Source organism: Mytilus californianus, unplaced genomic scaffold (assembly GCF_021869535.1).
Source record: "Mytilus californianus isolate M0D057914Y unplaced genomic scaffold, xbMytCali1.0.p SCAF_3, whole genome shotgun sequence".
NCBI classification, from domain to species: domain Eukaryota; kingdom Metazoa; phylum Mollusca; class Bivalvia; order Mytilida; family Mytilidae; genus Mytilus; species Mytilus californianus.
The window spans coordinates 85,442,995-85,470,812 of record NW_026262679.1 but is presented as its reverse complement, the minus strand read 5'-3'; the positions used below and the strand labels follow the sequence as shown (position 1 = coordinate 85,470,812).

Sequence of the window (27,818 nt, the reverse complement as noted above, 5' to 3'; positions counted from 1 at the left end):
TCTATGACGTACTACCCTTATCTTTCACAGTTATAACTATCATGTCCGGTAGTGAAGTTTTAGTATTTATATTTCTGTTTATCATTCAGACCGTTGTAACAGAAACAAATGATGTATATGGTCTTACTATTCGGATGCCAAATGTAGTTCCACAGAAGGTAAGGAGGGAAAGGTATTTTCATTTTTATATATTTCGTTTAAAGTTTATATTGACATTTGAAAAGTTAAAAACTAGAGGAGTGTCGAACCAACATTTAAACAGAACTTCTAAGAACTAAGCGAGATCAATAAATGTGAACTAGACAGCATTAACATGTGAAAATAATAAAACTTTGAATAACATACATGTATATTGAACGAATATTTAATGTTGAAGATTGTTTTATTATTTTTTTTTCAATAGAGAGGAATTTTCTGTCAAACGTGCAGACATTAGTGGGTTGTAGTGAGACACGTATCATATAGATGAACAATGACAAGTAACTTATGTGACAAATTTCCAGACTGATTCATGAAAACTACATATATTGAGTATACAAATACAAAAAAAAACTGTTTTAAATGAAATTTTTAACAAAATGTTGATAAAACTTGTTTTGATTTACATTTAACAATAATCATTCTTCTTATAGCCCGACAGCTTACTCTGCCATGCAGTTAAATTAGATCCACGAGAGACATATATATGTAAGTAAACCTGTAAGGTAACACTCCATTAGGATTATTATTTTATTTAAATGAAATTTACCATGATTGAATACCGCATGGCATCTTAGGTAAATAAATAAGTCAACGAATATACACAGATAAATAGAGGGCGTTATTATCCCTCCCTGCGAAAAGGACTCCGTTGTGTGTGAACTGATTAATATTCAGGAGCCTGCAATTCATTGGTTGTCGTTTATTGAATATTGACGTTACATAAAACTTTGAATTGAATTGAATTGAATTGTTGGTTGTTGTCTATCATATGTGTTCTTCGTTTATTGTTTTTAAAGGATAAATCAGACTGTTTGTTTTCTCGTTTAGATTGTTTTAAATTTTATTATTTCGAGGCCTTTTATAGCTGATTATACAATGTGGGTTTTGCTTATTGTTGAAGGCTCTTTGGTGACCTATGGTTGCTTATATCCGGTAGATTAATGTCACATTTGCAACCATGCCACATCCCCTTATTTTAATATGTATGCATTTGGCGTACTTAGAAATTTCATGCAATATTTTATTAGATAATAATAAATGCATTCAGAACTGTCGGGATTTGGACTTGATGTACGGAATTTGTATCTGTTATGTTCCTGGTAATGTTCAAAGAGAGTTTACTAAATAACGGTTCAAACGTAAAGCGAGGTCCATGCAATTTACTTCTTTAATAAATTTGTATCTTTGAGTGTTTGTCAGTCGTAAAATGCCTTATACTTGCTTTACGTTGGAAACAATTTAACTTTTGAACAAAATCTGCTTAAAATAGATTAATAAATCATAATCTATAAAAAAAAAAAACTGTATTTTATTTTCACCAGTGAGGTTTGAACCTTTAGCTTCAAAATCTGTGGCACACCATATGAACTTATTTGGATGTGATGAACCTGGTTCTGATCTCCCGTCCTGGTACGTATTTTTATATTTTAGTAATTGTACATTTAATTCTGAATTCATGTGTAAGCATCGTGATGTGCTATTCGTATTGATAATATTCAAAGTGAAATTTTAAGGGTTTGTTTTTGTTTTTATTATTCTCTGAGTAGCAGTGGCATCTCTGTTTTAAATACACAGGACGTGTGGCGAAGAAAATGAAGAGGGCCATCGCCTGCCTATATGTAAACACGGACCTCCACGTATCATATATGCATGGGCACTAGATGGAAAGCCTAGGTCCCTACCTTCTGGTAAGTTAGGGTAACATTATAATTATGAACACTGAAAGCAAGACAGGATTGAAGTGAAATAATTACAAATGTGTCCTAGTCATTGGTCTGGTGTAACGTAGTTAAGGTACATTTCGTTTTTTTTTCTTTATTTCAGAGATTTTATGTATTTAAATGTGTGCTGATCTATACATGTCATTTTGTTTTATAAAGGTACTGGTTATAGAGTTGGAGGAACGACTGGTATTAATTATTTACTTATTAACCTGCATTACAAAGACAAGTTGAGTCGTAAGTTTTGTATGTAAAATCAGTTTGTTTTCCGGACCTTATATATGTTTCTTTTGAATTGTTATACAAACATCATATTTTTTTCAAATAAAAAAATCACTGCATTAAAAATTTCGTTACATATCTGTGTTCATTTGACATTAAAAGATGACGAAGAATTTATCAAAAGTTGATATCGTATTCAAAATTCTTCATGTTCAAACCTTGAGAGTCAAACAAAAAAGTACAGTAAAATTTATTTGAAAGCGAAAAAAAAAATCATCGTGAAATATGTAAATTACATAACCCTTAAATGTTTGAGACAAACATATTAGTAAAAGCCCGAAAGTTTAACAACTCACGGGCACATAAATGTATATACATTTTCAAATATCTGCACAGACATGTAGTTAGCCTCTTGTACCCTATTTTGGTTTTTTAAATGGAATAGTAAAATATTTAAGTATATTTTACAGCTGGTCAAACAGATAACTCAGGCTACTATTTGGAGATGACACACGATAAGTATGCGTAATCTCCAATCATATTTATTAGTACTGATATTTCTATATACTGGAATCCAAAAGGTTGACTGGGGTATAGAAAATTGGTCATTCCTTGGTCTTCCGACCGGCAGTAAAACCCTTGGCTGTGCATGATGTATAAATTCGCAGTTACTTTAGATCAGAATGGGGAAATTAAGAACCCTTGCAACAACTATTTGAGGGGTCCTTGGGTGACCTGTTGCAAGGCTTAATATCCATACTTTTCCAAAATTACCTCATTTTCTAGTGGTATTCCAAAATTCCCGCCAATCATCTTGGTCGAACTCCTATTGTAGAACCTGAATATTTATCTCGTCCTGAACATGTATGAAATAACTGCCACTGGACGAAAAAGCAAACAACAACAAATCAATCAATCAATCTAAATACTGGAAATGATACTACACAATTAAGTTTTAAAAAGTATTTAATTTTGTTTTTAAGTTCCGTTGTAGAATTTTTTATAAGCATTTAGCAGATTTGAAATTTATCAAATATAATTCTTTTTGAGTCAAATAAAATTCACAACGTTAACAATGGTTACTCTGTCAATATTTTCGAATGGAGGGTGTTAATTAGAACAATTTTAAGATGACATATAAAAATAAAGAGATATTGTATGATTGTCAATGAGACAACTATCCACCAGAGTTCAAATGACGAAGATAAAAGCAATTATAGGTCACTGTACGGCCTTCAACAATGAGAAAAACCCATACCGTAGTCAGCTATAAAAGGCCCTGACATGAAAAATGTGAAATTCTTTTGGATTTTTATACTAACAACTATTTGACCTTGATAACTTGTGGCATCAAACTATATTTATATATGAATTGAAACGTCTAATTACTTCAGGCAACCTCTCCAAGTGGGACATTACATCCTTGGGACAGTTGGTGAGATTCCACCTATGACCAAAGGTAAGTAAACGTGTAATGCTCATCTTAATGTTATGATGAAATACTTACCTTTTTATGGGGATAGTATACTAATATATACTAATAGTCAATATATTATGTCTCAGGCTTTATTGATAACTTGCTTGACAACCATGTATACATAAAAAAAAATAATTGTTACATTATTTACACCAATATTAATTTTTAAGTCCACATTAGGATTAATAAAATGTAAATTCTGAGGATTTTTGTCAGAGTTTCATGTGACTTTGTTGCACTTATATCTATAACAGAAATAATTTTGTTCATACAAAAAATACATTTTTATACCAAAAATCTAAACAATTTATTTTCATGCACATTTTTTTTCTCCCTGTCCCAGAGTTCCATGCTGATAGTGGATGTAACTATGACTCCAGAGAAACTATCTACCCTATAGCTTATAGAACACATTCACATAATCTTGGTAAGTAGGAATACAGTTAAGTGCATCAAAAAGTTTAATAAAGAGTTGCGCCATGAACGCATGATATGCCCGTCGCTTTTTCAAAGAATAAAGTTCCACAACTCCTCAATGTCATATCAGAAATTTATAAATAAAACGAAAGGGAGGTTATTTTAATAGATAAAAAACAGTCACCAAAGTTTCATGAAAACTGCTCGAAGCACTTTTGAGTTATTGTCCTGAAAACTGGAAAATCCCCCCTTTTTTATGAATAAAATCCCATTACTCGGAAACATAAAATCGAAATTTTATAAAAATCGAAAGGGAGCTTACGTCAATAGATACAAGCAATTCAGTAAAGTTTCATGAAAACTGCTCAAAGCATTTTTGAGATATTGTCAGAAAACTGGAAAATCTCCCTTTTTTAATGAATAAACCCCATAACTCGAAACGTAAAATCTCAAATTTATAAAAATCGAAAGGGAGCTCATGTCAATAGATATAAACAATTCTCCAAATTTTTATGCAAATTGGTTAAAGCGTTTTTGTGTTATTGTCCGACATGACAACTGACGGATGGACAGAAACCGGACAGATGAACGAACGGACAACGGTATACCATAATACGTCCCGTAAACGGACGTATAAAAACATGATTCCCTTTGAAGAGAATACTTGAAAACCTTTTTTTGTATTTTGATTGACCTACTGATTACTAAAAACATTTTATATACCTATGCATTATTCCTTGCAAAACACCTTATTGAGTTGATAACAACTTTGTTAAATACAGTAAAACTATTTCAAAGAGTTTATCTATCATTGATAATTATCATTCAATTTTTCACTTGAACTTTCATGACTGTTAAATATGCAATCTCTAAAGCCATACTGCACTCTTTAGTCTTTTTGTCATTGAAAAAGTGCAATATTGAATATGAAAATAATAAGATGTGCTATGATTGCCAATGAGACAAATCTCCACTATTGACCAAATGGCCATTTCATACCAGAATCCTTAATAAATTCAGGAGTGGTGACATCAGGCTATAGATATAGGGATGGAACCTACACAGAGATAGGACGGATGTCTCCTCAGCTTCCTCAGGTAATATTTGCACCAGATTTTGATTTCTACTTCAAATAGTCAAGTTATATTTATAATTAAAAAGATATATTGAATAGGGCCAATTTCCCCTGAAAATACTTCACACTTGAATCAATTACAAAATGATCTTCGCTCTTAAATTTTTTTTAAAAATCACAGCTAATATGGCCACTTTGCAGTTGTAATGACATAATGCTGTTTTTTTCTGAATTTGTAGCTGAATTGTTAATGTTTAAAGATGGCTCAAAATTGCAGTTTGTAGACGTCCTCTGGTGAAAAATATTTTAAAAAACATGCAAAATTTGCAATAATGTTATGTTTAACCAAATTGTTTTAATCAGCAATTTATAGGGTAGAATACAATTTTGATTTTGTGGAAATAGTTGCAAAAATCCTTAAGAGTAACATTCAGACACCTTAATATTCAAATTTTGGTATTTAAATATTACCAAAATAATAATAAGGACACACATTAAAGTATCAGATCTTATATTTTCATATTCACCACATGTATCAGATAATTAAATGCAATACAAGTCTTAACGTTTGCATTTGTTATTTTGCTTTACTGTATAAACATAAACTGGATGACATTGTGGTAAATATTCCTGGTTCTTAAAAAGTTGTTAAATGATTACCCTAGTAATTGTTGATGTCTTTATGTAATAGCAGTTCTTAATACTCAATGCTTAAAATGCTTAGATTCAGTCTGACCTATTTATACTTGCAGACTTTTTATGATGTAGCAGAACCAAACATGAATATTACAACTGGAGATTTATTGGTAAATAAGTCCATCATTAACTGTATTTCATGGATATTTTTTGATATAATTTATGTTGAACGAATCTATCCCATCGAACTAGAGATAAAGGATACTACAGATACAGTTAAGTCTGCCTCATATCTTGACTTACATCTAGAAATTGACAATGAGGGTCGGTTGAAAACAAAACTTTATGACAAAAGAGATGATTTCAGCTTCCCAATTGTGAACTTTCCATTTCTATGTAGCAACATTCCAGCAGGCTTGCATACGGAGTATATATGTATGGGGATACGATATTCCCAGGCTTGTATTTCCTATCATGATTTCCTTGATAGAGGATTGCTGCTCACAAGGAAGCTATTAAACTAAGAGTTCCAAATGGGGAAGTTGAAATCATCCCTTCATAAATTTTACGGACGCCATCACAAGTTGGTTGACCATTATGGAATAACCGTTTCACAGATGATATCGGATATGATCCTTATGTCGTAACTACAATATCCTTCCCTTTTCACGAATGTGACCTACCGAATTAGACTATTTACCGAATTTGTAATAACATAAGCAACACGACGGGTGCCACATGTTTAGCAGGATCTGCTTACCCTTCAGGAGCACCTGAGATCAACCCCAGTTTTTGGTGGGGTTCATGTTGCTTAGTCTTTAGTTTTCTATGTTGAGTCATCTGTACTATTATTTGTCTGTTTGTCTTTTTATTTTTGGCCATGGCGTTGTCAGTTTGTTTTCGATCTATGAGTTTGACTGTCCCTCTGGTATCTTTCGTCCCTCTTTTACTGTTATTATTATTATTCTTTATCTTACATCTGCATTCTGTAAAGGAATATTCCTCTTCTTTTACAATGTGATGTTAAATGCAGGTCTTGGTTGTCTTTGTTAAATTTGTTCACAAGATATACTTAATGTGATTCAGTGTGTGACATATGGTATAGACACATAGATATAAGAAGATGTGGTATGAGTGTCAATGAGACAACTCTCCATCCAAGTCAAAATTTATAAAAGTAAACCATTATAGGTCAAAGTACAGTCTTCAAAACCGAGCCTTGGCTCACACCGAACAGCAAGCTATAATGGGCCCCAAAAATTACTAGTGTAAAACCATTCAAACGGGAAAACCAACGGTCTAATCTATATAATGCCTATTGTGTACTGACCTCCAAATGTCTTTTGGTTTTTTTGTGATGTGTGGTTATGGTCTCTTTGAATGAACACAATATCTCAATGCATTCATATGTATATTTGTACTTGTCAAAATTTCTTTCTTATACTGATATATCGAAATAAGGCTTTTTATGTCATATCTATGAATTTAATTTACATGAAATATTTTAGATATCTCGCTGTACCATGAGCAGTCAAAGAAAATTTGCTACAAATATAGGGTAAGGATTTATAAGTATTGAACAACTTTAGACTTTAAAACTAACATGGAACATATATAAATTAACCAATTATTATTGCATTCCACAACCACATTTTTTTCTATCAGAAGTTATAAAACCTTTTGAATGGGTAGCTGTCTCATTGTCATTCATAACTCGTATTTCTCTAATAAAGTGATATAATTTTCTGCATATGAATTTTCTCCGTTTTTTTTTAAAGCTAATAAAGCAATAAATGTAATAAAAATACACAAGATTTTTATTGTCGGATGGCTCAGGAATACCACTTCAAATGAATTCAATTGCTTAGAATTGATATGTTTATGACATAATGAACTCTCTACATTTCTATTTCTTTCAACAGACCAACAAACAGAGATGAGATGTGTAATTTCTACATAATGTATTATACATCCAGACAAGAGGATATAAAAGATGAGAGAATGTGCTTCAGAGATCACAATAGTTTCCATCTCAAAGACTACTTATCTATTTTACCACAGAATATCAGCTCAATAGTTGGACTGCCAAATTTTGAAAGGACTGACCCATATGCTGTATAAAAATTCAATAAATAAAATTTCAATTGTATTCAGATTTATTTCATTGAAATGTATAAAATAAATAAATAAAAACAATATGCAACATAACAAATAATTCAATGTATAGCAAAACTGTAAAAAATCAATACAAATATTTGGACGGAATGATTATTTCAACTAACCAGTGTTTGATGTATATATTTGTTTCAATTACTGTGATTGTTGAAAACAATGGACAAAAATGCTAGATTTGATAATTATGATATCAGGAGATGCTGCATACAAATAATTCAATCCAAATTTAAGTGATGGTATTTATATTCAACAAAACCTATCTGGTCACAACTTCTACTTTCTACAATAATAACAACATTACAACAATTTCTGAAATTAAAGTGTGAACGAATAAATGAAAAAATGAAAGAATGAACAATCAATTTGTGTATACAACAATAAATGTTTGTATTGTGATATATGAACAAAAACATGTTAAACCCTGCCACATTCTGTATGTGCCTGTCCCAAGTCAGGAGCCTGTCTCAATGGCAATTATACCACATCTTCTTATTTTTATACTAGTTTTGGGTACATTCATGCATCAATTCATGTTACTCTGAATAAAGCCATCAGAAGATCATTAAAAGCTTATTTTCTCAAATCATATAATTTTTTGGATAAATGAGGATAAATTGAGTTATTGTATAACACAAGAATTGTAGAAGGATTAATACAAAGCAGCTACCAGTCCCTAATAGACTGATGTAGTTTAGTGACCAGACTGTGATTCAACAATTCTGAACAAATATACAGGAATGTGAGCTTTCATTGTCAATACAACATATCATAATCAATTAAAAAAAAGTTGTAATTAAATTTCATAGATGTCGATTTAATGTTTTTCATATACATTATAAAAAATTCCCTGCAATGAATAACATTTTCGTCCCTGCAACGTTTCATTTGGTCATATACACTATTTTTATATTCCCTATCTCAAATCAATAGCAAAAATGTTTCATCAAAATCAATTCTTTCAGTACTATACTGAAACAATTAAACACTGCCATCATGTTTTTGGAAATATTAATCTGGATATTGGTCTTCAACTTTAGTTGTTGGTCTTTAACTTCGGTTGTTGGTCCTTAACTTTAATATGCCTTATTGACTGAACATCTCCGGTATACTTTAAAAACTAAATGTTTTTATTTTCAGCTTCCCGTACTACTCTGTATAATCTGTCTGATTTTTTCTGCATCAGCCTTTAATTGTTCATTGTTTGGATCAATTTTCAGTGCACATTCATAATCCTGTAAACCTGTAATAAATATATTATGACCTTTAGAAATTGTAAACTGATTTAATTTATTGGATTTATAGCATGACAATAATTCAAACTATCATTTTTTTGTAGTACTAGTAATTCCATACTGACTACAACTGCATATTAAAGCTAATTAGCAAATAGTTTTTAGAAACCTTTATACCCAGACAAAAATTTGTAAATTTAAAGAATGGACAATTATAATTGCGCAACAGTCAACTGTTAAGGGTTGCAACTTGAAATTATTGTGGAGATCAGAAACCCACAGATGCCTGCATACACTTCATGTACAATAACTTATATAGTGTATAATCATTTGTCCGTATATCACCTTGTTTACGACGTTGACAATGCATTTCAGTTGAGTTTTATTTATGACGTCATTACAAATACAGTTTCACAGATTTTGTACGTCATTCGCTCCAAATTTATTATGATGGTTTTTACCCTAAATATTTCATTTGGAACAGTTGTAGGAATGCAGTATATAAAAAAAAATAACCATAATTTGTCTTGAAATATAAATTTTATTTGTACTCGGCTCAAAACAGGTAAGAAATGCTCGGCAAAGCCTTGCTTTCTACCTGTTTCTAAGACTTGTACAAATAAAGTTTATATTTCCAGACAATGTATGGTTATTCTATATTTAAGTGCACAAGTCATTTTTATTGCTGGTAAATTATAACAAGACTATTTCTGTATCAGTCTTAGTGTAAGGAAATCATTCCATTGTATTTGTTTATAATCAGATAATAACAAAGGCTTAATCAACTGTAATTAATTCTTCTTTTCTATTTGGCCCAATGTATTTGCATATCCATATATATATATAACACAATGTTCTAACAGAACCAAATTTTAATCAATCAAAGTTAATTTTCCATTTAATTTTTACAATGTGTTTTAACTGTCGAAAAAAGTGTTTTGAAAGTGGTATTCTACAGTATTTCAGGTTTAAACAAGAATGTGTCCATAGTACACGGATGCCCCACTCGCACTATCATTTTCTATGTTTAGTGGACCGTGAAACTGGGGTCAAAACTCTAATTTGGCATTAAAATTAGAAAGATCATATCATAGAGACATGTGTATTAAGTTTCAAGTTGATTGGACTTCAACTTCATCAAAAACTACCTTGACCAAAAACTTTAACCTGAAGCGGGACACAACGGACGGACGGACAAATGGACGCACAGACCAGAAAACATAATGCCCCTACTACTATCGTAGGTGGGGCATAAAAATCAACCTTGCAAATTTCAATATAAGAGACAGTATTTCATAATTAACTGTTGACACAGGAGTTAGGTCTCACCTGTATATTTTTCTGTTATTCTTATATGTAAATGGTGAAATTAAGATGGAAATACTTTAACATTTGAACTATGCTAATAAAATGCTTCGCTGGGGCGCAGCTTGATACGACCGCAGAGGTCGAACCCTGAACAGTTAGGGCAAGTATGGACACAACATTCAAGCTTGATACAGCTCTGAATTTGGATTGTTATTAAATATTTGACACAGCATAGGTTTCTGACACAGAAAGAATGTGGTCTAAGAACTTGAATTTTTTTAATTTACCTATTATGGTCCAATGTCCAAAATCAAAATACATGGTTAGATTCAGCATATCAAAGAACCCCATATATTCATTTTTTGTTAAAATCAAACAAAGTTTAATTTTGGACCCCAACTTGGACAAACTTGAAAACTGGGCCCATAATCAAAAATCTAAACACATGTTTAGATTCAGCATATCAAAGAACCCCAATGATTTCAATTTTTACTAAAATCAAACTAAGTTTAATTTTGGACCCTTTAGGCCTTAATGTAGACCAATTTAAAAAACGGGACTTAAAATTAAAAATCTAAATACATGGTAAGATTTGGAATATCAAAGAACCCCAATAATTCAATTTTTGATGAAATCAAACAAAGTTTAATTTTGGACCCTTTTGACCTCAATATGAACCAATTTGATAGCGGGGCCCACAAATAAAAATCTAAATTCATGGTTAGATTCAGCATATCAAAGAACCCCATATATTCAATTTTTGTTGAAATCAAAAAAAGTTTAATTTTGGACCCCAACTTGGACCAACTTGAAAACTGGGCCCATAATCAAAAATCTAAACACATGTTTAGATTCAGCATATCAAAGAACCCCAAGAATTCAATTTTTGTTAAAATCAAACTAAGTTTAATTTTGGACCCTTTGGACCTCAATGAAGACCAATTTAAAAAACGGGACCCAAATTAAAAATCTAAAAACACGGTAAGATTTGGCATATCAAAGAACCCCAATAATTCAATTTTTGATGAAATCAAACAAAGTTTAATTTTGGACCCTTTTGACCTCAATATGAACCAATTTGATAGCAGGGCCTACAAATAAAAAAATCTAAATACATGGTTAGATTCAGCATATCAAAGAACCTCATATATTCAATTTTTGTTGAAATCAAACAAAGTTTAATTTTGGACCCCAATTTGGACCAACTTGAAAACTGGGCCCATAATCAAAAATCTAAATACATGTTTAGATTCAGCATATCAAAGAACCCCATATATTCAATTTTTGTTGAAATCAAACAAAGTTTAAATACTGGACCCTATCTTGGACCAACTTGAAAACTGGGCCCATAATAAAAAATCTAAACACATGTTTAGATTCAGCATATCAAAGAACCCCAAGAATTCAATTTTTGTTAAAATCAAACTAAGTTTAATTTTGGACCCTTTGGACCTTAATGTAGACCAATTTAAAAAACAGGACCCAAAATTAAAAATCTAAATACACGGTTAGATTTTGAATATCAAAGAACCTCAATAATTAAATTTTAGATGAAATCAAACAAAGTTTAATTTTGGACCCTTTTGACCTCAATATGAACCAATTTGATAACGGGGTCCACAAATAAAAAATCTAAATACATGGTTAGATTCAGCATATCAAAGAACCCCATATATTCAATTTTTGTTGAAATCAAACAAAGTTTAATTTTGGACCCCAATTTGGACCAACTTGAAAACTGGGCCAAAAATCAAAAATCTAAATACATGTTTAGATTCAGCATATCAAAGAACCTCATATATTCAATTTTTGCTAAAATCAAACAAAGTTTAATTTTGGACCCTTTGGACCTTAATGTAGACCAATTTGAAAACTGGACCCAAAATTAAAAATCTAAATACCCTGTTAGATTCGGCATAACAAATAAATAAATGTGATCAAAGATTTTACAAATCTAATGCGCCATACTGTGCAATTAAAGATTACTTCTTGAAATTTTTCAATATTTGAAATTTGAAAAAAAAATAATATTTGAAGAATAATTCTTTTTAACTTGAAATCTGAAATGAGAAAAAAATTGACCCCCCCACAATTTCTTTTTATCCCCCCCCCCTTTTTTCCCCCAAAAAATTCTTTCCCTCAAGATATGGTCATAATCTCAATTCAAATTTCCAATGGAGTTGGCAACCATAATTACCCATTTAAATTTACCATAGTGCTAACTTAATCTATTTTATAATAGAATAAAAAATATAGTGTCAAATCTTTCATATGGATTTTTTTTGTAAAAAAAAAGATGCAACATTTGCAGATATTTTTACTGGTCTTCCTTTATAAATATGCATTTCTTTAAACATAATTTAAAAGCAGTGTAAGGGAAGTAACCAAAACATTGTATTTGGATTACCTCCCTTACACTGTTTTAAATTATCTTTATTGTTCATTAACCATTACTTTATACATAATTTAAAAGCAGTGTAAGGGAGATAATTTCAATGATGTATTTGATTTATCTCCCTTACACTGCTTTAAATTATGTTTTGTACTAAAGTATTTGTCCATTAACCAGGACAACCTTGTTTTTCCCCCTTTTTTGCCCCTAATTCCTAAACGGTTTGAGCCATAACCCCCCAAAGCAAATCCTAACCATCCCTTTGTGGTATGGAAACTTGTAGTATAATTTCAGAGAGATCCATACACCGTTCCACAGTTATTGTCTGGAAACTAGAAAATGCTTATTTTTGGCCCCTTTTTGGCCCCTAATTCCTTAACTGTTGGTACCATAACCCCCAAAATCAATCCCAACCTTCCTTTTGTGGTATTTAACCTTATGGTCAAATTTCAAAAAGATCCATTCACTTAAACTAAAGTTAGAGTGCGAAAACCAATGTGTCTTTGGACGACGACGCCGGACGACGACGACGACGCCAACGTCATACCAATATACGACCACAAAATTTTTTTGTGGTCGTATAAAAATCACAAAACTAACAAATCACATTCATTAGATGCTGACAAGACATTGGTCTGTCAGACATCTGTTTATATATTTCGGTTTTTTGTCTTGCATAACCTTCATCATCATTTTAGTCTCTGGTGATGATTTTTCATTTCCTATTGTTAATTATCCATTTTTAGATGGTGATGTCCCTTGTCGCCATCTTATGGTGTTTATATATCTCAACTTGTTCGATTCGCTCGTGTATGTATCAACGTATTTGATTTCAACAAAAGAAATCTCTGTATTACTGGAAAATTATTACACCTGGGTTTTCGATATCACAAACTAGTCAAAACATTTACTAAATTTTATCATCGGTACAAGGACATCATTCGTAGATATAAATCAACATGCAGACATCTTATACGTTCAGGTATTTCACATCCAATATTTTATGGTAATATTCTTTACAAACCACAAAAATGTGGGCATTTACCTCAAAAGCTAACCAAACCTTTAAACAGACTTATTCGGAAAGGATATAGTTACGATACTGTTGTCAAGTCATTAAGGATTGCATATTTTGGTATTAATATTGATTCACCCATAGGGTCTTTGCATTGGAAATAAAACACATTTATTCTAAAACCAGTTGTTGGCATGATACGGTTTACTGTAAATTCAGAAATTATTGCGTGCATTTATTATTGCGATTTTGTCATTTTAGACTTAAATGCGATTTTAATTTTTACGATTTTGAGAAAAAATTGTTTAATTCATATAAAATATTTCAAAATGCGAGTTTAAATTATTGCGTTTACAACTCTGTCGCATTTTTCGCAATAATAAAAACCTCGCATTAATTTCTGAATTTACAGTATGTTCTTCTCATATATTTTATGATGGTATGATACTTAACCCCTAACGGGAGGGATTGTACTTGATTTTCATATGATGAAGACATAATCTTTCAATTAGTTTAATTGAGGTCTGGAGCTGGCATGTCAGTAACTGCTAGTAGTCCTTTGTTCATTTATGTATCATTGTCATTTTGCTTAGTTTCTTTTGTTACCTATTCTGACATCGGACTCAGACTTCTATTATACTGAGTTTTACTGTGCATATTGCTATGTGTTTCTTTATCATACATTGGCTAGAGGTATAGGGGGAGGGTTGAGATCTCACAAAACATGTTTAACCCCGCCGCATTTTTGTGCTGTCCCAAGTCAGGAGCCTCTGACCTTTGTTAGTCTAGTATGTTTTTTAAATTTAGTTCATTTATATGTTTTGGAGTTTAGTGTGATGTCCATTTTCACTGAACTAGCACACAATTTTATTTAGGGGCCAGCTGAGAACCACCTCCGGGTGCGGGATTTTCTCGCTGCATTGAAGACCCATTGGTGGCCTTCGGCTGTTGTCTGCTCTTTGGTCGGGTTGTCTCTTTGACATATTCCCCATTTCCATTCTCAATTTTATGTCTCATTGGCATGCATACCATATCTTCTTATTCTTATATGCAAAACATTCAAAGTCAATGTTCCATGACTGAAGGTGCAGGTCTTAATAATATCTGTGAAAATTAAATTTGCCAATGCTAATACAACTGCATACCAAATATTAATGAACATAAGTGGTTCCCTATAAATTAACCTAATCACAAACTTTGAAACCAGAAACAACACGCCCATGTCTAACCTCTGTGACTTCATTAAGGAAGGAAATATACAACTCAATTTAAAAAATGGTCATTTCATTTCTTTTAAACAAAATCCATTTTCATATTAATCAATCTGACTTTTCTACAGTCCCTACACTTTCCTTTAAACGATCTAGAAAATGAAATAACTAATACTTTTGCTATACATCAAGGAACACTTACCTTCAACATACAACTCGAGCTGACAGAAAGCTGTTCCTTTTCTAATCAAGGCTTTTAATCTACTGGCAGCATTCTGAGGGACTGGTGGATGAAGTAAGTCAATTGCCTTTAATAATAAGAAATTGATATTTCAAATTAGTAAACAGATGCACTGTGAGCAACAATGCTGCTCCCATTGTATAGACATGGCAAATTTCATATTTTGCTTTTTAAATCCATGAAAAATCATTTTGATTAAAATAAAATATTGGTTGCACAGCTGCATTTTTTAAGTGAGATTCTGAAATTAAAAAATGTTGCACTGAAAAAGTCAGTGGCTGTGGAAGAGTTGTGGATATAAAGTGCTTACCCCTTTTGCACCTATAGAACAATCCATGTTTCGGAGAACAAGAAGTGCACAATATAATTATAAATTGGAGATTCTGGGAAAGTTACACACAATTTTAATCACTTGTTAAAGCAATGCAACCAAACGGTGTTCGCATGTTACTTACAAGAATCTGAAACACTTCGTTCCAATTTCTGTAGCCTTTACAGTTATCGCTTGGCAGCAGAAAAGGGAATAATTATATTTTAGAATTTTTTTGAGACGGACAATTCCTGATTGTCATGCTTTTTCAGCAATGTCTTTGAGTAATGAGGTCACACATACAGTTGTGAAAAGAACCATTTATAAAATGGAAAAAAGTACTTTTTAAAGTCAGTGAAAATGTTTATACGCATATCATCAAGTTATAGAGACAAAGCTTTAAGCTTTGTCTCTTTAAATTAAATCATCTTTCAAATAAGCTACATTTACCAGACATAAAAAAAAACAAACTTGAATTACACACATGGTAACTGGCTCAAACATAGTTTTTAAAATGTTATGTAAAAGTTGTGAAAACATGGGAATTTTCCTAAATTTTTCCTTTTAAGCATTCACGTGCAACAGCATTATTCTTAAAACCAATGTTTTTCCTACGACTATAAATGAGATGAATATCAAGAGTTGCCTCCCATACACCACAAATTTGACTATTTCACTAGAATCTGCATATACAGCATGCTTTACTTGAATGGGGTATCATAATATTATCAGCTAAATAGAGGTTATAATCAAGTAATAAATTGATCTGAAATAAGGGACACATACCTTTGAACAATCTTCTATGGTCTTGAAAAAGTTTCTTAGTTTTAAATGACATGCTGCTCTATTTGAATATAATCTAAGTATATGTTAAGGATTATACATGACAGTGGAACATTTAATATGTGCAATCAAAGTTATATATCTTGTTAAATATATCTGTTGTCTGAAAATAAAATCACTTCATTCGGTTTATATGCATTGAATTTCTAAATTACACAAAATCTTTTCAAATCAATGGCAGTGTGCATGGAAATTCTAAAAATAACCATGCAATATCACTTTCTATCTGCTGTTTTCAGTCTACCTTTGAAAATATTGTTGAACATGTGACTCTTTCTAAATGAATCAAATTAGTTAGAATATACACAATAATAATATATCAAAATATTGTGCATGTTAAACCAAAATTGCTCGAGTGTATAAATGAATTTCATATGAGTAGCAACGATTTCATAAACAGTGTTTTAGAAATAGACAACAACTTCTGTGAAAACATTTTAAATGGTCATTAACTTTTCAGTGGCATTATGGCTCTATCAACATACAGCTGGCAAACATAAATTGTTTTACAGCATGGTGGTAAAAATGACAAATTTTTCTGTATAACTCAGTTTCCATTCCTTTCCAATTTGGGAAACCAGTTCTTTTGTCAAAATTTAGCCATGGCTGGCAAAAACAACAATTTTAAAAGCAATGACTATCACACTGAAAAAATGTTATCCATAAGGTTAAAACTTCTATAAAAGTTTTAATATAAATTAACATGTGATTATGACATTGTATAAAGGATACGCTGGCATCTTTGGACTATATCTGAGTGCTGTAGTATAGGCATTTACTGCTGCTTGGTAATTACCAGATTTGAAAAACTCACTACAAAATAATAAACAAGCACAAAATAATTACTTTTCAATACAAACCAACTGATATTAAAGCAGTTATTTGATATAACTTTTTCTAATTACCTTTTGATCAAACAATAATTTTAAATGCAGATTTCTATAATGACTTTGTTGATAAGACCATCAAATACAAAATATCATTTACTTGTAGTTGTAAATAAAGAGCTCAAATTTTCTGATGTGGTACATTGCAAAAATTTCTTATTGAACTAACAATAAAATGCTTCGCTGAGCGCAGCCTGATACGACCGTAGAGGTCGAACCCTGAACAGTTGTGGCAAATTTGGACACAATATTCAAGCTTGATACTGTCTGAAATTGGATTGTGATCAAATTTTTGACATAATATAGGTTTCTGACACAAAATAAATGTGGTCAATGATCTTATAAATCCATTGCACAATACTGTGCAATTGAAGATTTCTTCTTGAAACTTTTCAAAATTTCGAAATTTAAAAAATTTTGAAAAATAAAAATGGGAAAAAAATCCCCCCCCCCAAACTTTTTGAAACCCCCCTTGGAGAAATAACCCTAAAACTCAATCCCAGCCTTTCCTTTGTTATATGGAACCTTGTAGTACAATTTCAGAGAGATCCATACACTTACACACAAGTTATTGTCTGGAAACTAGAAAAATGCTTGTTTTTGGCCCCTAATTCCTGCATGTTTGAGGCAATTAACCCCCAACTCAATCCCAGCCTTCCCTTTGTTATATAGAACCTTGTGGTACATTGTCAGAGAGATCCATACACTTACACACAAGTTATTGTCTAGAAACTAGAAAAATGCTTGTTTTTGGCCCCTTTTTGGCCCTTAATTCCTAAACTGTTGACCCCATAACCCCTAAAATGAATCCCAACCTTCTACTTGTGGTATTAAACATTGTGGTACAGTTTCAGAGCAATCGAAATACTTATACACAAGTTATTTTCTTGAAACTAGAAAAATGCTTGTTTTTGGCCCCTAATTCCTAAACGGTTGGGACCATCATCCCCAAAATCAATCCCAACCTTCCTTTTGTGGTATTGAACCTTCTTAAAAAATTTCATAGAGATCCATTCACTTTAACTAAAGTTATTGTCCGGAAACCAATGTGTCTTCTGACGACGACGACAAATTTTTTTGTGGTCGTATAAAAATATACCACCAATTGGTCATGAATCAGAAAAACATCAAATTTGTTATTTGCAGCATTTTCAGGAGCCCAAAGGTCAGAGCCAACTTGAGCTCCTAATTTGACTTAAATATGTTACCATTTGTGTGAATAAGCTTACTTTGCCTTATCTCTCATGAATAATGGATTCTTTTCTTCTTCAGTTAAATCTGAATCCTCCACCTCTAATGCCTTCCTTGCATCAGCTTGTTTCTGCAACCACTGCAAATGGAAAACAATACACAGGGTTGATTTATTTATTTCTTATTTATTCAATACAATGGAAAATTCAGACAAACAACCATTTATAACTGTAAACAAATTATAAATGTTAGAGAACAAATTATAAACACAATCATAGCAGGTCATACAGTGACCTCTATATTTATCTTTGGTGAATCTATGTGGTGGTTGGTTTGCTGTCTCATTAACATTTACTCTCACATTTATCTTCAAAATTCAACCAAAATGGATAAACGAAAGCTTGAAAAATGTGTTGATTGCCTACTGCGATGGGATAATAACTTTCAATTACAAGCCCTGACATTCAAATTTTTTTCAAATATGAACATTTCACATAAAAAACTTAAAAAAAAAGAAATGCAGATTTTCTCAATAACATATGCATTATAAAAATGGAGGTTTGAACATGTATTAGGTCAAAAACCTGGTCTCAGCTTGCTTGCATTCAATAAAATGTCAGCTGTAAATATCAAAGTGAAATTATTTTTGCAAATGCACTTTTTATTATATTTCAGATAGTTGACAGTGGTATAACATAAAACAAAACATAAAGAGTTAATCTGGATCACTAGCTTCTGATTTTTGTTTTTACTATTTACCTCTTCTTCTTGTGGAGTCTGTGATTCCCTGGCAGCTGTAGGAAATACCCTTTTTGTAAACTTCACTTCAATTTTACCAACCTCCCTCCTTGGTACTCCTTCAGCTGATTCTTCAAATATATTTTTTCCTGAAAACATTTGGAATAATTCCTCATATCAATTTGTGAGAAGTATGTTTAACTCAGCTTAAAAAATAACATAAAAATCAGTATTTTTTTCTTTTCAAATTCATACAAAGACATTTTTGATACAGTTACTAAAAATACTTCAGTTGTGAGACTAGCAGTCTGAAATTATAATTCTATCTATGCGTTTGATTATGAGAAAAAATACAGTCTTTCCTTTGAATGGAAACTTTCCAAATAACTAAAAAGGCTTTAAATTTGAATCCAGCTTTCACCTGTTTTAAACTTTCAGAACAATTTTCTGAAAGATTTTAAAGCAAGTTACAGCATGATTAACACTTAATATGGTTATCATTTACCAATTCAGAAAACCATATCAAAATGTATTTAACATTAAAAATCCAGGACAGTTAAAAAACAAACTTGAAAAAATTCCCAGGATTTATCTTTGACTAACATAGTCTATAGTAATAGCCAAGTGTTAAACAAGCTGAAACTATGTTTACTATCTAAAGTATTTTTATAGTGAAAAAAAAACATAAAATATAGTTAACAGTCAATAGCTTTATTCTTCTAATCCTCCAATTTAAGCACTGTTGTATACTGTAAACTCAGAAATTATTGTTATTTTTTAAGAATGGACAAAAATGTGAGATTCATCATTGTGATATTAGGGAAAGCTGCATACAGATATATGTATCAGATATCAGAATGCCAGTTCTTATCATTGAGATACTCCTCCAAATGCATTATAACACATTAATAAAAACCTTGCAAAAATTACTGAATTGCAGAATCAATACCACCTTTTTCTATTTAATGGCAAAAAGTAAACAGAATATATTCCATCATTTGTTAAATATTCTCGCAAAATTTCAGACAGAAAGAAAAGGTACGAATTGCTTTCAAATAAGACCCAAAAAAAACCTGTCATTCTTTAAGTGTTCATATGACTATCATGTGAAAAGCACAGCATTCTACTATCAAACTACCTTTCTTTTTTCTCTGTTTTCTTTCCTCTTCTCTCTTTCTTGCCTCTTCTGCCATTTTCTCCTCCAATATTCTTTGTTTTTCCTAAATTAGTCATAAAGAGATATATCACAAATCTATTTTTGATCATAAATTTCAGTTTTGTACCAAGACAAAAGAATAACAATAGCAGATCATAATTGTAAATTCAAGGTTTCTGCTGTTGGCCACCACTTTCGTAATTAGCAAAAAAATATAGTCATGGTGAAAAATAATTCATTATGGTGCAAGAAACAAGCACAAAAAAATTTGTGATCATCTGGTTTTGACATCAGATTTTTGCATTCCAAACACATCAGATTTTATTAATTCAATAAACAGGTTGTGACAAGGAAACAATTGAGTATCAATTATCAGCTGATAATAAACATTTATAGCCTATGCCATACCATTTCATTCATTATAGTTAGCTTTTTTCAAAAATAAATATTTGAAGGTATTTTTACTTTAACTAGCCATATCAACTTTGAGGTATTTAAGCTTAAACAAAATCAAAACCAAGTTCTAAAATTACAAACCTCCTCAGCCATTTCTCTTTGTTCTTCTTTCCATCTTTCTAACTCCTCTGTGGCTTTTTTCCTTTCATATTCTTTTATATTGTTAATTCTCTCCCTTTCATCATCTTCTATCTGCAAATAAAATATGATGATCTATCAGTGTATATAGATTATGTTTGCTGTGTTCCAAACCTCTCATCACAATGATATCAGTTCCATTATTACTACTGGCCCTCACATACATAAATTTAAATTGTAGTTCAATGTTGCCCTTTATCTAAACACATCATTATTAACATGATTAAACTAAGTTGAAATGACATGTCTAGAAGATTTTATAAAAATTTTAGTCATTGGAATGTAATTATCAGCCGTAATTCCAGTGTATAATTTTCAAACAAATTTCCAAAACTGTTGACACTATTTAAACATAACATATTTTGACTAGGTTTCATCTATCGTCTCTCAGGAAATCCACCCAAATTTATTGTATTTCATGACATTTCAATAATTCTAATATAATGTAAATGAAGTTCATATTTCATATTTATAAAATAATGATGATTATTGAAATAAACATCCAAAATAAATAGAAATGTATTTACCTTAAATGGTCAAACTGTTTTGACTCAACTGTCAAAGAAAATTATTAAGAAATTTTACAGAAATTTTTATGGAAGACAATTAATTTAAATGTAAAATCATTTAAACTTTCTACAGCTAAATTTTATTTTCTAGTGACATGACAATGATGGGGTTGGTTTTTAACAACTATGACTAGTGACATGACTGATCCTTACATATACACATGTAGCCTCCTTTTATGTATTATTTTTAACTTTTATTTTTCATTAAAGGATACTTTTAGTTCATATGAGGGAGGTACATAGACTATTATCCCTACCTTCATCATTTCATTAACTGTATATTTTTCTGATGCCCTCTTTTTCTCTGCCTTATCTTTCCTTTCCTGTACTGCCCTCTCCTGATTCTTTTGAATGGCTTCCTCTTTCTTCTGTTTTATAAGTTGTTTATCAACTGAAATTAAAATGTGAAATATATAATCAATTCAAGTAAAGATGAAAGGGATACTCAACAACTTTATAAGTCAGATGTGTGAATGATTATGCAGAAATTCTTGTCAAATTATTTTAATAGAAGAGTCAAACCATTTTGACCATTTTATATTGTTCCTCCAAGGGCCTTTTATCTTTGTGGTAATGTGAATCTATATTGCTTGAATGTGATGATATTTAAATGATTTTTTATAGATTTTGTTATGGATGTGATGGTATAATTTATCTAAAGAATTTCATGGAATGGTGTGGAGGACACTGTTATGTGAAGTATTCATAATAATATTGCTTGAACAATGTCAATATTGAGAATCCATAAGCTATACAAATCATTTTATTGAAGACCTTCTATCAAGTGTTAAGAACATCATTTGATGTATCATAGTATGATATTTTTTATCTTTCAAAATCTTATGTTATGATAAATTTTGAAACTTTCAAAATCTTATGATATGATAAATTTTGAAACTTTCAAAATCTTATGTTATGATAAATTTTGTGTAACTTTCAAAATTTTATGATTACCATGATTACAATTCCTTCATCGTTAATTGATTTTCAGTTTTGTGCTATTCTTAAGATGCCATTTGGTGCGGACTTACAATTTGTGATTCCTCTTAAACTGACCTATTCAGAAACTTGAAAAAGCATGCCTAAGTCTATCTTCAGTGACTTTCTTTGCAAGCATGATAAGGTGGTATAATTGACGATCATTGAAAACCTATTATATATAAATAAATATAACAATTGAAGCTAAAGGCTTTTCCAAAATGTGCCTCAGATTTTTGATAAAGAATGATGACCTTTGAAAACTTATATTGGAATGTCTAGAAGAAAAAAACAAAATCTCGATTCATGAGAGAACACTGGACTATTTTCTTAACTACCAATACAAGTATAACTATATATCCACAAATCAATTGAAAATCTGCATCCAAATTTTTTTATGGTACCCAACATTCCACTAAAACCAGAGGATTAAAAAAATGGTCTTTAGATCAGATAGAAAATCAGAGCCTTGTGAAGTTGTCAGATCCTTGTAAGCAATTTGTGGACACAGAACCTGCATTTTCATCATATTGCACACATGTACTATTATTTTTACCGATTTCATCTTTTGAGAGCTGGTACCACATTCCAGGTTCCTGTTTCTTCAGTTTAAACACTACAGCCCCATTTCCTATTTGAGCTGTACTTGTTTGGTCGTCCACTGGTGCGTATAATAGACACTCGAATAAATATGGTGGAAAACTGACCTAGAATTATCAAAATTACATTTTCTTAAATCTTTGTTCCTTTTATAAAATCTTTCTAAATCTCCTATATTTACTAAATTATTTAATCATTCAGTATGCAAACCTTTAGAATGAATCATAGTCAGGATAGTTTCCTTCTTCTCAATAAAAATATTTTTGATAAAAAAGCTAAATTTACTTTTCATTCAACTTTGTTTATTAAGATTTTCTTTCCAAACATTATGTAACAGCAAAATATCAAGACAGTACATAAACATATTGTTAAAATGGTGATTCTTTTTATAAAAATGATTGAAGAGAAAAATTAATAGGAGACAAGAGTCCTCATGATTATAACAGTAAAAAAATCAATATTGATATCAATCAACTAAAATCATTAATAATTATATGCACAGCAATCCTTTCCTGTCAAGGTAGGAGAGTCATCTTGATGAATTATGATAAATATGAAAGCAAAAAGCATGATGGCATGCATTAAGGAAATACAAATACAATCTGTAACAATTCCTGGTTAATGTTTTTGGTTTAGTTAGAGAAATCTGAGATTAATGAATCATAAATTTTTCAGTCAGTCTTCAATTTATGTGCATTTTGCAATATTAGTCTCTGCAGATTTCTCTGGTATTGCCTGAGGCTCAGATGGAAGCTTTAAATAATATAAGTTGTTAAAATATTTTGAATTTCTTCCATTTGTTTATGTAGTAAAATGAGTCTTTAATGATTTAATATTGAACAAAATTATATAGTTTTTCTTTTTTGAGTGTCACTGTTTGGATCGAGAATTTCTCAAAAATCATGAGGCGATTGGGGAATTTTACTGAAAATCGAGGGCGACATAAACTTCTCCCTGGAGCTTCTCTAGAGCGAAGTGGGAAGTCCTAGTTGCTCACTTTGCCTGGTGTGGTGACCCCTGCTGTCTGATAAGTCTTTTGTAGGCAAATGCACGTCTGGTGTACACTATTTTGAGCCTGGTACATGTATCTTTGATGAAATGTTCAGGGAAAATCAAGTGGCACAAAATCAAAATTAAACTCACGATACTATGTTTGTAAGGCCAATTAAAATTAGTTGATAGATTTTTATCCCCGCCCGCCCCTCTGAAATCGTCCTGCTCTGATTTTTTTGATTTTTTAAAATTTACGATTTTTTCCGGATTCTGTTCATTTCCGTTACCGGTAACCGCCGATAATTTCGTTTCATTCAAAACTTCCAGTTTCAAATTTAGGTTTTCGTATTTCTTCTAGTAATACAAGTCTACATATTCTTCTGCTTAATGAAGACAATATTATCTTCTGAGAATATAGATTGATTACTATGGAAACCATGGATTTTTCTATTTATACAATGACTTTGAGTCAGGAAATTTGGACTGTGAATGATATCCGAAGCGCAAGAAACGTGGAACACATTGGTACAAAAACATGACTGGAATAAAGTTATTGACACAATTACGAACTTGTGCGATTTATGACCCATGTATATTGAGTACAAAGAGTCGGCCAACGTACAAAATGTATTATAGCAAGCCCTTAGACTTACCCAAAGGCTGTCATTTTTGTTGACAAACAGCAAACACCCTCTGTCCCAAGCCCCTCAATAGAGTCAATAAACAACTTCTTTTTGGTTCAGTTCATGTTTTACATTGTATTATGTTTGCATCTTGCACAAGAATCTTAAAAGCATCAACCCTAGTATTTTCAACACAGTTTGAGTTTTCATTTCACTCTGTATTCGTAATATTTGTGTTGCATACCAATGCATATGCTTCATTTTATTGGCACTACAAATCATAGCTTAAAAAGCAAAATAAATTTGATCTCGTTAGCTATAAATATAGTCTTAAAGAGGACATTTCTCCACATTTTTGCTATTTACTAAAAATAGGTTTCTAAATCGGCAATAACATGTACATGTAGAACAGTAATTGCCAATCAGAAATATTAATTTAAGAATTTAAAAAATAATGTAGAATTCCTTACATGATATAAGTTTATTATTACCCTTGTATATGAATAACACGTCACAAATTTGTTTAGGAGGAAATAAAAATTAAAAAATGAAATCCTCCCACCCGCCCCATTTTAAAAAAAAAATTGGATGAAAATCTACTAATTAATTTTAGTTGGCCTAAATGTGAATTGATAACTTTCACACGAAGAAGTAAAATGACAGGCATTGTTCACAGGTCCTTGATAACATCTGATTAATTTTACACTCCTTTTATTCATTAAGTTTAGAACACAATTTTTGTTTTCAAAGAAAACAAATACTGCTTTCCTTTAGCCAAGAATTGCATATAATCAGATCTTAACCTTAACCTTTTGGGGATTCCGACTCCTTTGCGATTTTGTGATTTAGCTGCACATATGATCTCTTTATCAGGACCTTTTACCTCTATTCACAAAATTGTTAACCAACTACCTAACCTTAAACCTGTGTCTTTTACTCCTTCAGCACCATTCTAGATTCTAGAACCAGGTTAGAGAAGACATACTTATCCTTATCAGAATCTGTTAACATTTTGGAAACATCTTACCTTTAGCAGTTGAACAGTAGTTACAATCTGATTAAAATTACACATAATGTTTCCTGTGCCATTTCGCTGTGAGAAGACGAAATAATTTACGGTTGACCTACTTGGAATTCGAAGGCTTTCTTTGAATGATTCCAAAAACGTGTGGTACATCATTTTGTAGTTAACTTATACATAACAAGTTTCAGTGGGATAGTCAACCATAGAATCAAAATATAAAGGAATTTCTTGACCGAGAGACATCTCTCAAATATGGGGGTTGGGAACCTTGTGTTAATATAATAGGTACATGTATATAGGGGTGTTATGGGGGGGGGGGGGGGCAAGTCTGCTTAATAATCAGAAATCGCTCCGGACACAGAATCTCAAAAGGATTACTGGTCGCACCTGCCTCAGATATTTGCAATATTTCTATTAAGTATACATGTGTGCTAAATTTAAATCAAACCTTAATAAATTCCTCCGATGACAACAAATCAACTTTGTTGGCACGGACACCTTTCAATGGAACGGTGATAAACATCATTTTCTCTGTTTCTTCCCACGTGTAATCTCTGATTAATAACGGCATAATGGCTTTTGTCTTCTGCAAGAACAGTTTCGTGTGAATATTAAAAGATGATGGAGTACTGACAGTGAAACTAATACTACAAGAATAAACACGAAGTCTGCTAACAGGTATCCTCCATGACAGTTTCAATAACCAATGAAATCAACTGTAATACTGTAAATAAACAGTTGTCCAATCGAAAAACGTGTTGTGAACGATTTGGGTTAACGATGTAAACAAAAGCACGTTGTGAAGTGTCAAAAAAGATGCTTCCAGAAAACCAGAGGCTCCATGTCGAAGTTGTCGTCACAATCGATCAATCCGCTCGCCGACACATTTAGCTTGTGACCTTCCTGTACTAGAATTTCCAATTGTATAATTAGCTCTCCTTTTATCAATAAAATTATCATACTTTTGGAAGGTTTGTATAGTTTTCCTATATTTGCCATTTCGGGGGGTCAAATAATGAGAGTCTGGATGGGTTTTACAGAATAGAAAATTATGAAAAATGGGCAAAAACTACAGAAAAGTAAGGAATGGCGAAAAAGATTCTGAAAAAAAAGAATAGAGAAAAAGTTTAAATGTTAAATTATCTTTAGAATAACTGGCAATATATATAAATAAACTGTTTCACCAAGCGCAGCTGGATACGACTGCAGAGGTCAAACCCTGAACAGTTGGGGCAAAAATGGACACAATATTCAAGCTTGATACAGGTCTGAATTTGGATTGTAATTAAATATTTGACACATATGTTTCTGACACAGAATAAATGTAGTCAAAGAACGTGAAATTGGTTGTATGATTTGAATTTATATTCAATTGCAGATTTCTTGCTGTTGTGCAATACATACATTGTGCTGTTGCGCAATACTTAGTAAATCTGTTTTCAGACTATATACAAAGAATTAGCAAAATAAATTGTGACCCCCAAGTTTTTTCTTTGGAAAATTGACAATTTCTTAAATCTTGAGGAACAAAAAATTGACCCCCCAAAAAAAAATTATTTTTACCCCCCCCCCCCCCCCTCCCCCCTTCCAAAAAAAAAAATATTTGAAGAGAATTTTCTTTTGAGGAAAAAAAATTGCCCACCCCCAAAAAAAATTTTTTTTTACCACCCCCATCCCCCTTTCCAAAAAAATTTATTTTGAAGAAAATTTCTTTTTGTAAAATGTGGTACAAATTTAGAAACATCTATACACTTAAACACAAGTTATTGTCTTAAAACTAAAATAATGCTTATTTAAGACCCTTTTTGGTCCCTAATTCCCAAAGGGTTGGGACCATCACCCCAAAAAACAATCCCAACCTTCTACTTGTGGTATTGAACCTTTAGGTAAAATTTCATAGAGATCCATACACTCAAACTAAAGTTATTGTCCGGAATCCAAATGTATGATTTGAATTTATATTCAATTGAAGATTTCTTGCTGTTGTGC

The 27,818-nt window shown here is 31.5% G+C and overlaps 2 protein-coding genes across 3 annotated transcripts; one reads left to right on the top strand and one right to left on the bottom strand.

Annotated features, from left to right (window-relative positions):
- Positions 1-62: 62 nt before the first annotated feature.
- Positions 63-7,898, top strand: LOC127735286 (peptidylglycine alpha-hydroxylating monooxygenase-like). Of its 2 annotated transcripts, none has more exons than XM_052245412.1 (12): positions 63-158; positions 633-687; positions 1,524-1,611; positions 1,777-1,889; positions 2,082-2,159; positions 2,615-2,663; positions 3,539-3,603; positions 3,965-4,048; positions 5,059-5,135; positions 5,866-5,919; positions 7,258-7,307; positions 7,672-7,898. In XM_052245412.1, the coding sequence occupies exons 1-12, from the start codon at positions 135-137 to the stop codon at positions 7,868-7,870; spliced, it is 936 nt and encodes a 311-aa protein (XP_052101372.1). In that variant the 5' UTR covers positions 63-134; the 3' UTR covers positions 7,871-7,898. The 2 variants fall into 2 exon arrangements, with proteins under 2 accessions (XP_052101372.1, XP_052101373.1); XM_052245413.1 differs by having other exon boundaries at positions 71-172.
- On the bottom strand, positions 7,888-26,555 carry LOC127735284 (dynein axonemal assembly factor 4-like). The gene is made up of 11 exons (XM_052245410.1): positions 26,278-26,555; positions 23,146-23,296; positions 21,869-22,002; positions 20,986-21,096; positions 20,431-20,512; positions 19,314-19,441; positions 18,593-18,693; positions 17,209-17,289; positions 16,420-16,492; positions 15,285-15,390; positions 7,888-9,164 (listed from the first exon to the last, which is right to left on the bottom strand). Exons 1-11 carry the CDS (start codon positions 26,398-26,400, stop codon positions 9,058-9,060), a joined length of 1,197 nt encoding a protein of 398 aa, XP_052101370.1. The 5' UTR covers positions 26,401-26,555; the 3' UTR covers positions 7,888-9,057.
- Between the last annotated feature and the right edge of the window lie 1,263 nt (positions 26,556-27,818).

What these genes read in the sequence shown, in the direction of transcription:
- LOC127735286 (XM_052245412.1), top strand. Translation starts at nt 135, where the DNA reads ATGCCAAATGTAGTTCCACAGAAG. An exon ending in TTACAAAGACAAGTTGAGTC is followed by an intron (nt 2,160 to 2,614) that starts GTAAGTTTTGTA and finishes TATATTTTACAG; the next exon opens with CTGGTCAAACAGATAACTCA. An exon ending in TTACAACTGGAGATTTATTG is followed by an intron (nt 5,920 to 7,257) that starts GTAAATAAGTCC and finishes GAAATATTTTAG; the next exon opens with ATATCTCGCTGTACCATGAG.
- LOC127735284 (XM_052245410.1), bottom strand. Translation starts at nt 26,400, where the DNA reads ATGCCGTTATTAATCAGAGATTACACGTGGGAAGAAACAGAGAAAATG. An exon ending in GCTCTCAAAAGATGAAATCG is followed by an intron (nt 22,003 to 23,145) that starts GTAAAAATAATA and finishes TTTTAATTTCAG; the next exon opens with TTGATAAACAACTTATAAAA. An exon ending in AAAACAGAGAAAAAAGAAAG is followed by an intron (nt 19,442 to 20,430) that starts GTAGTTTGATAG and finishes AAATGTTTTCAG; the next exon opens with GAAAAAATATATTTGAAGAA.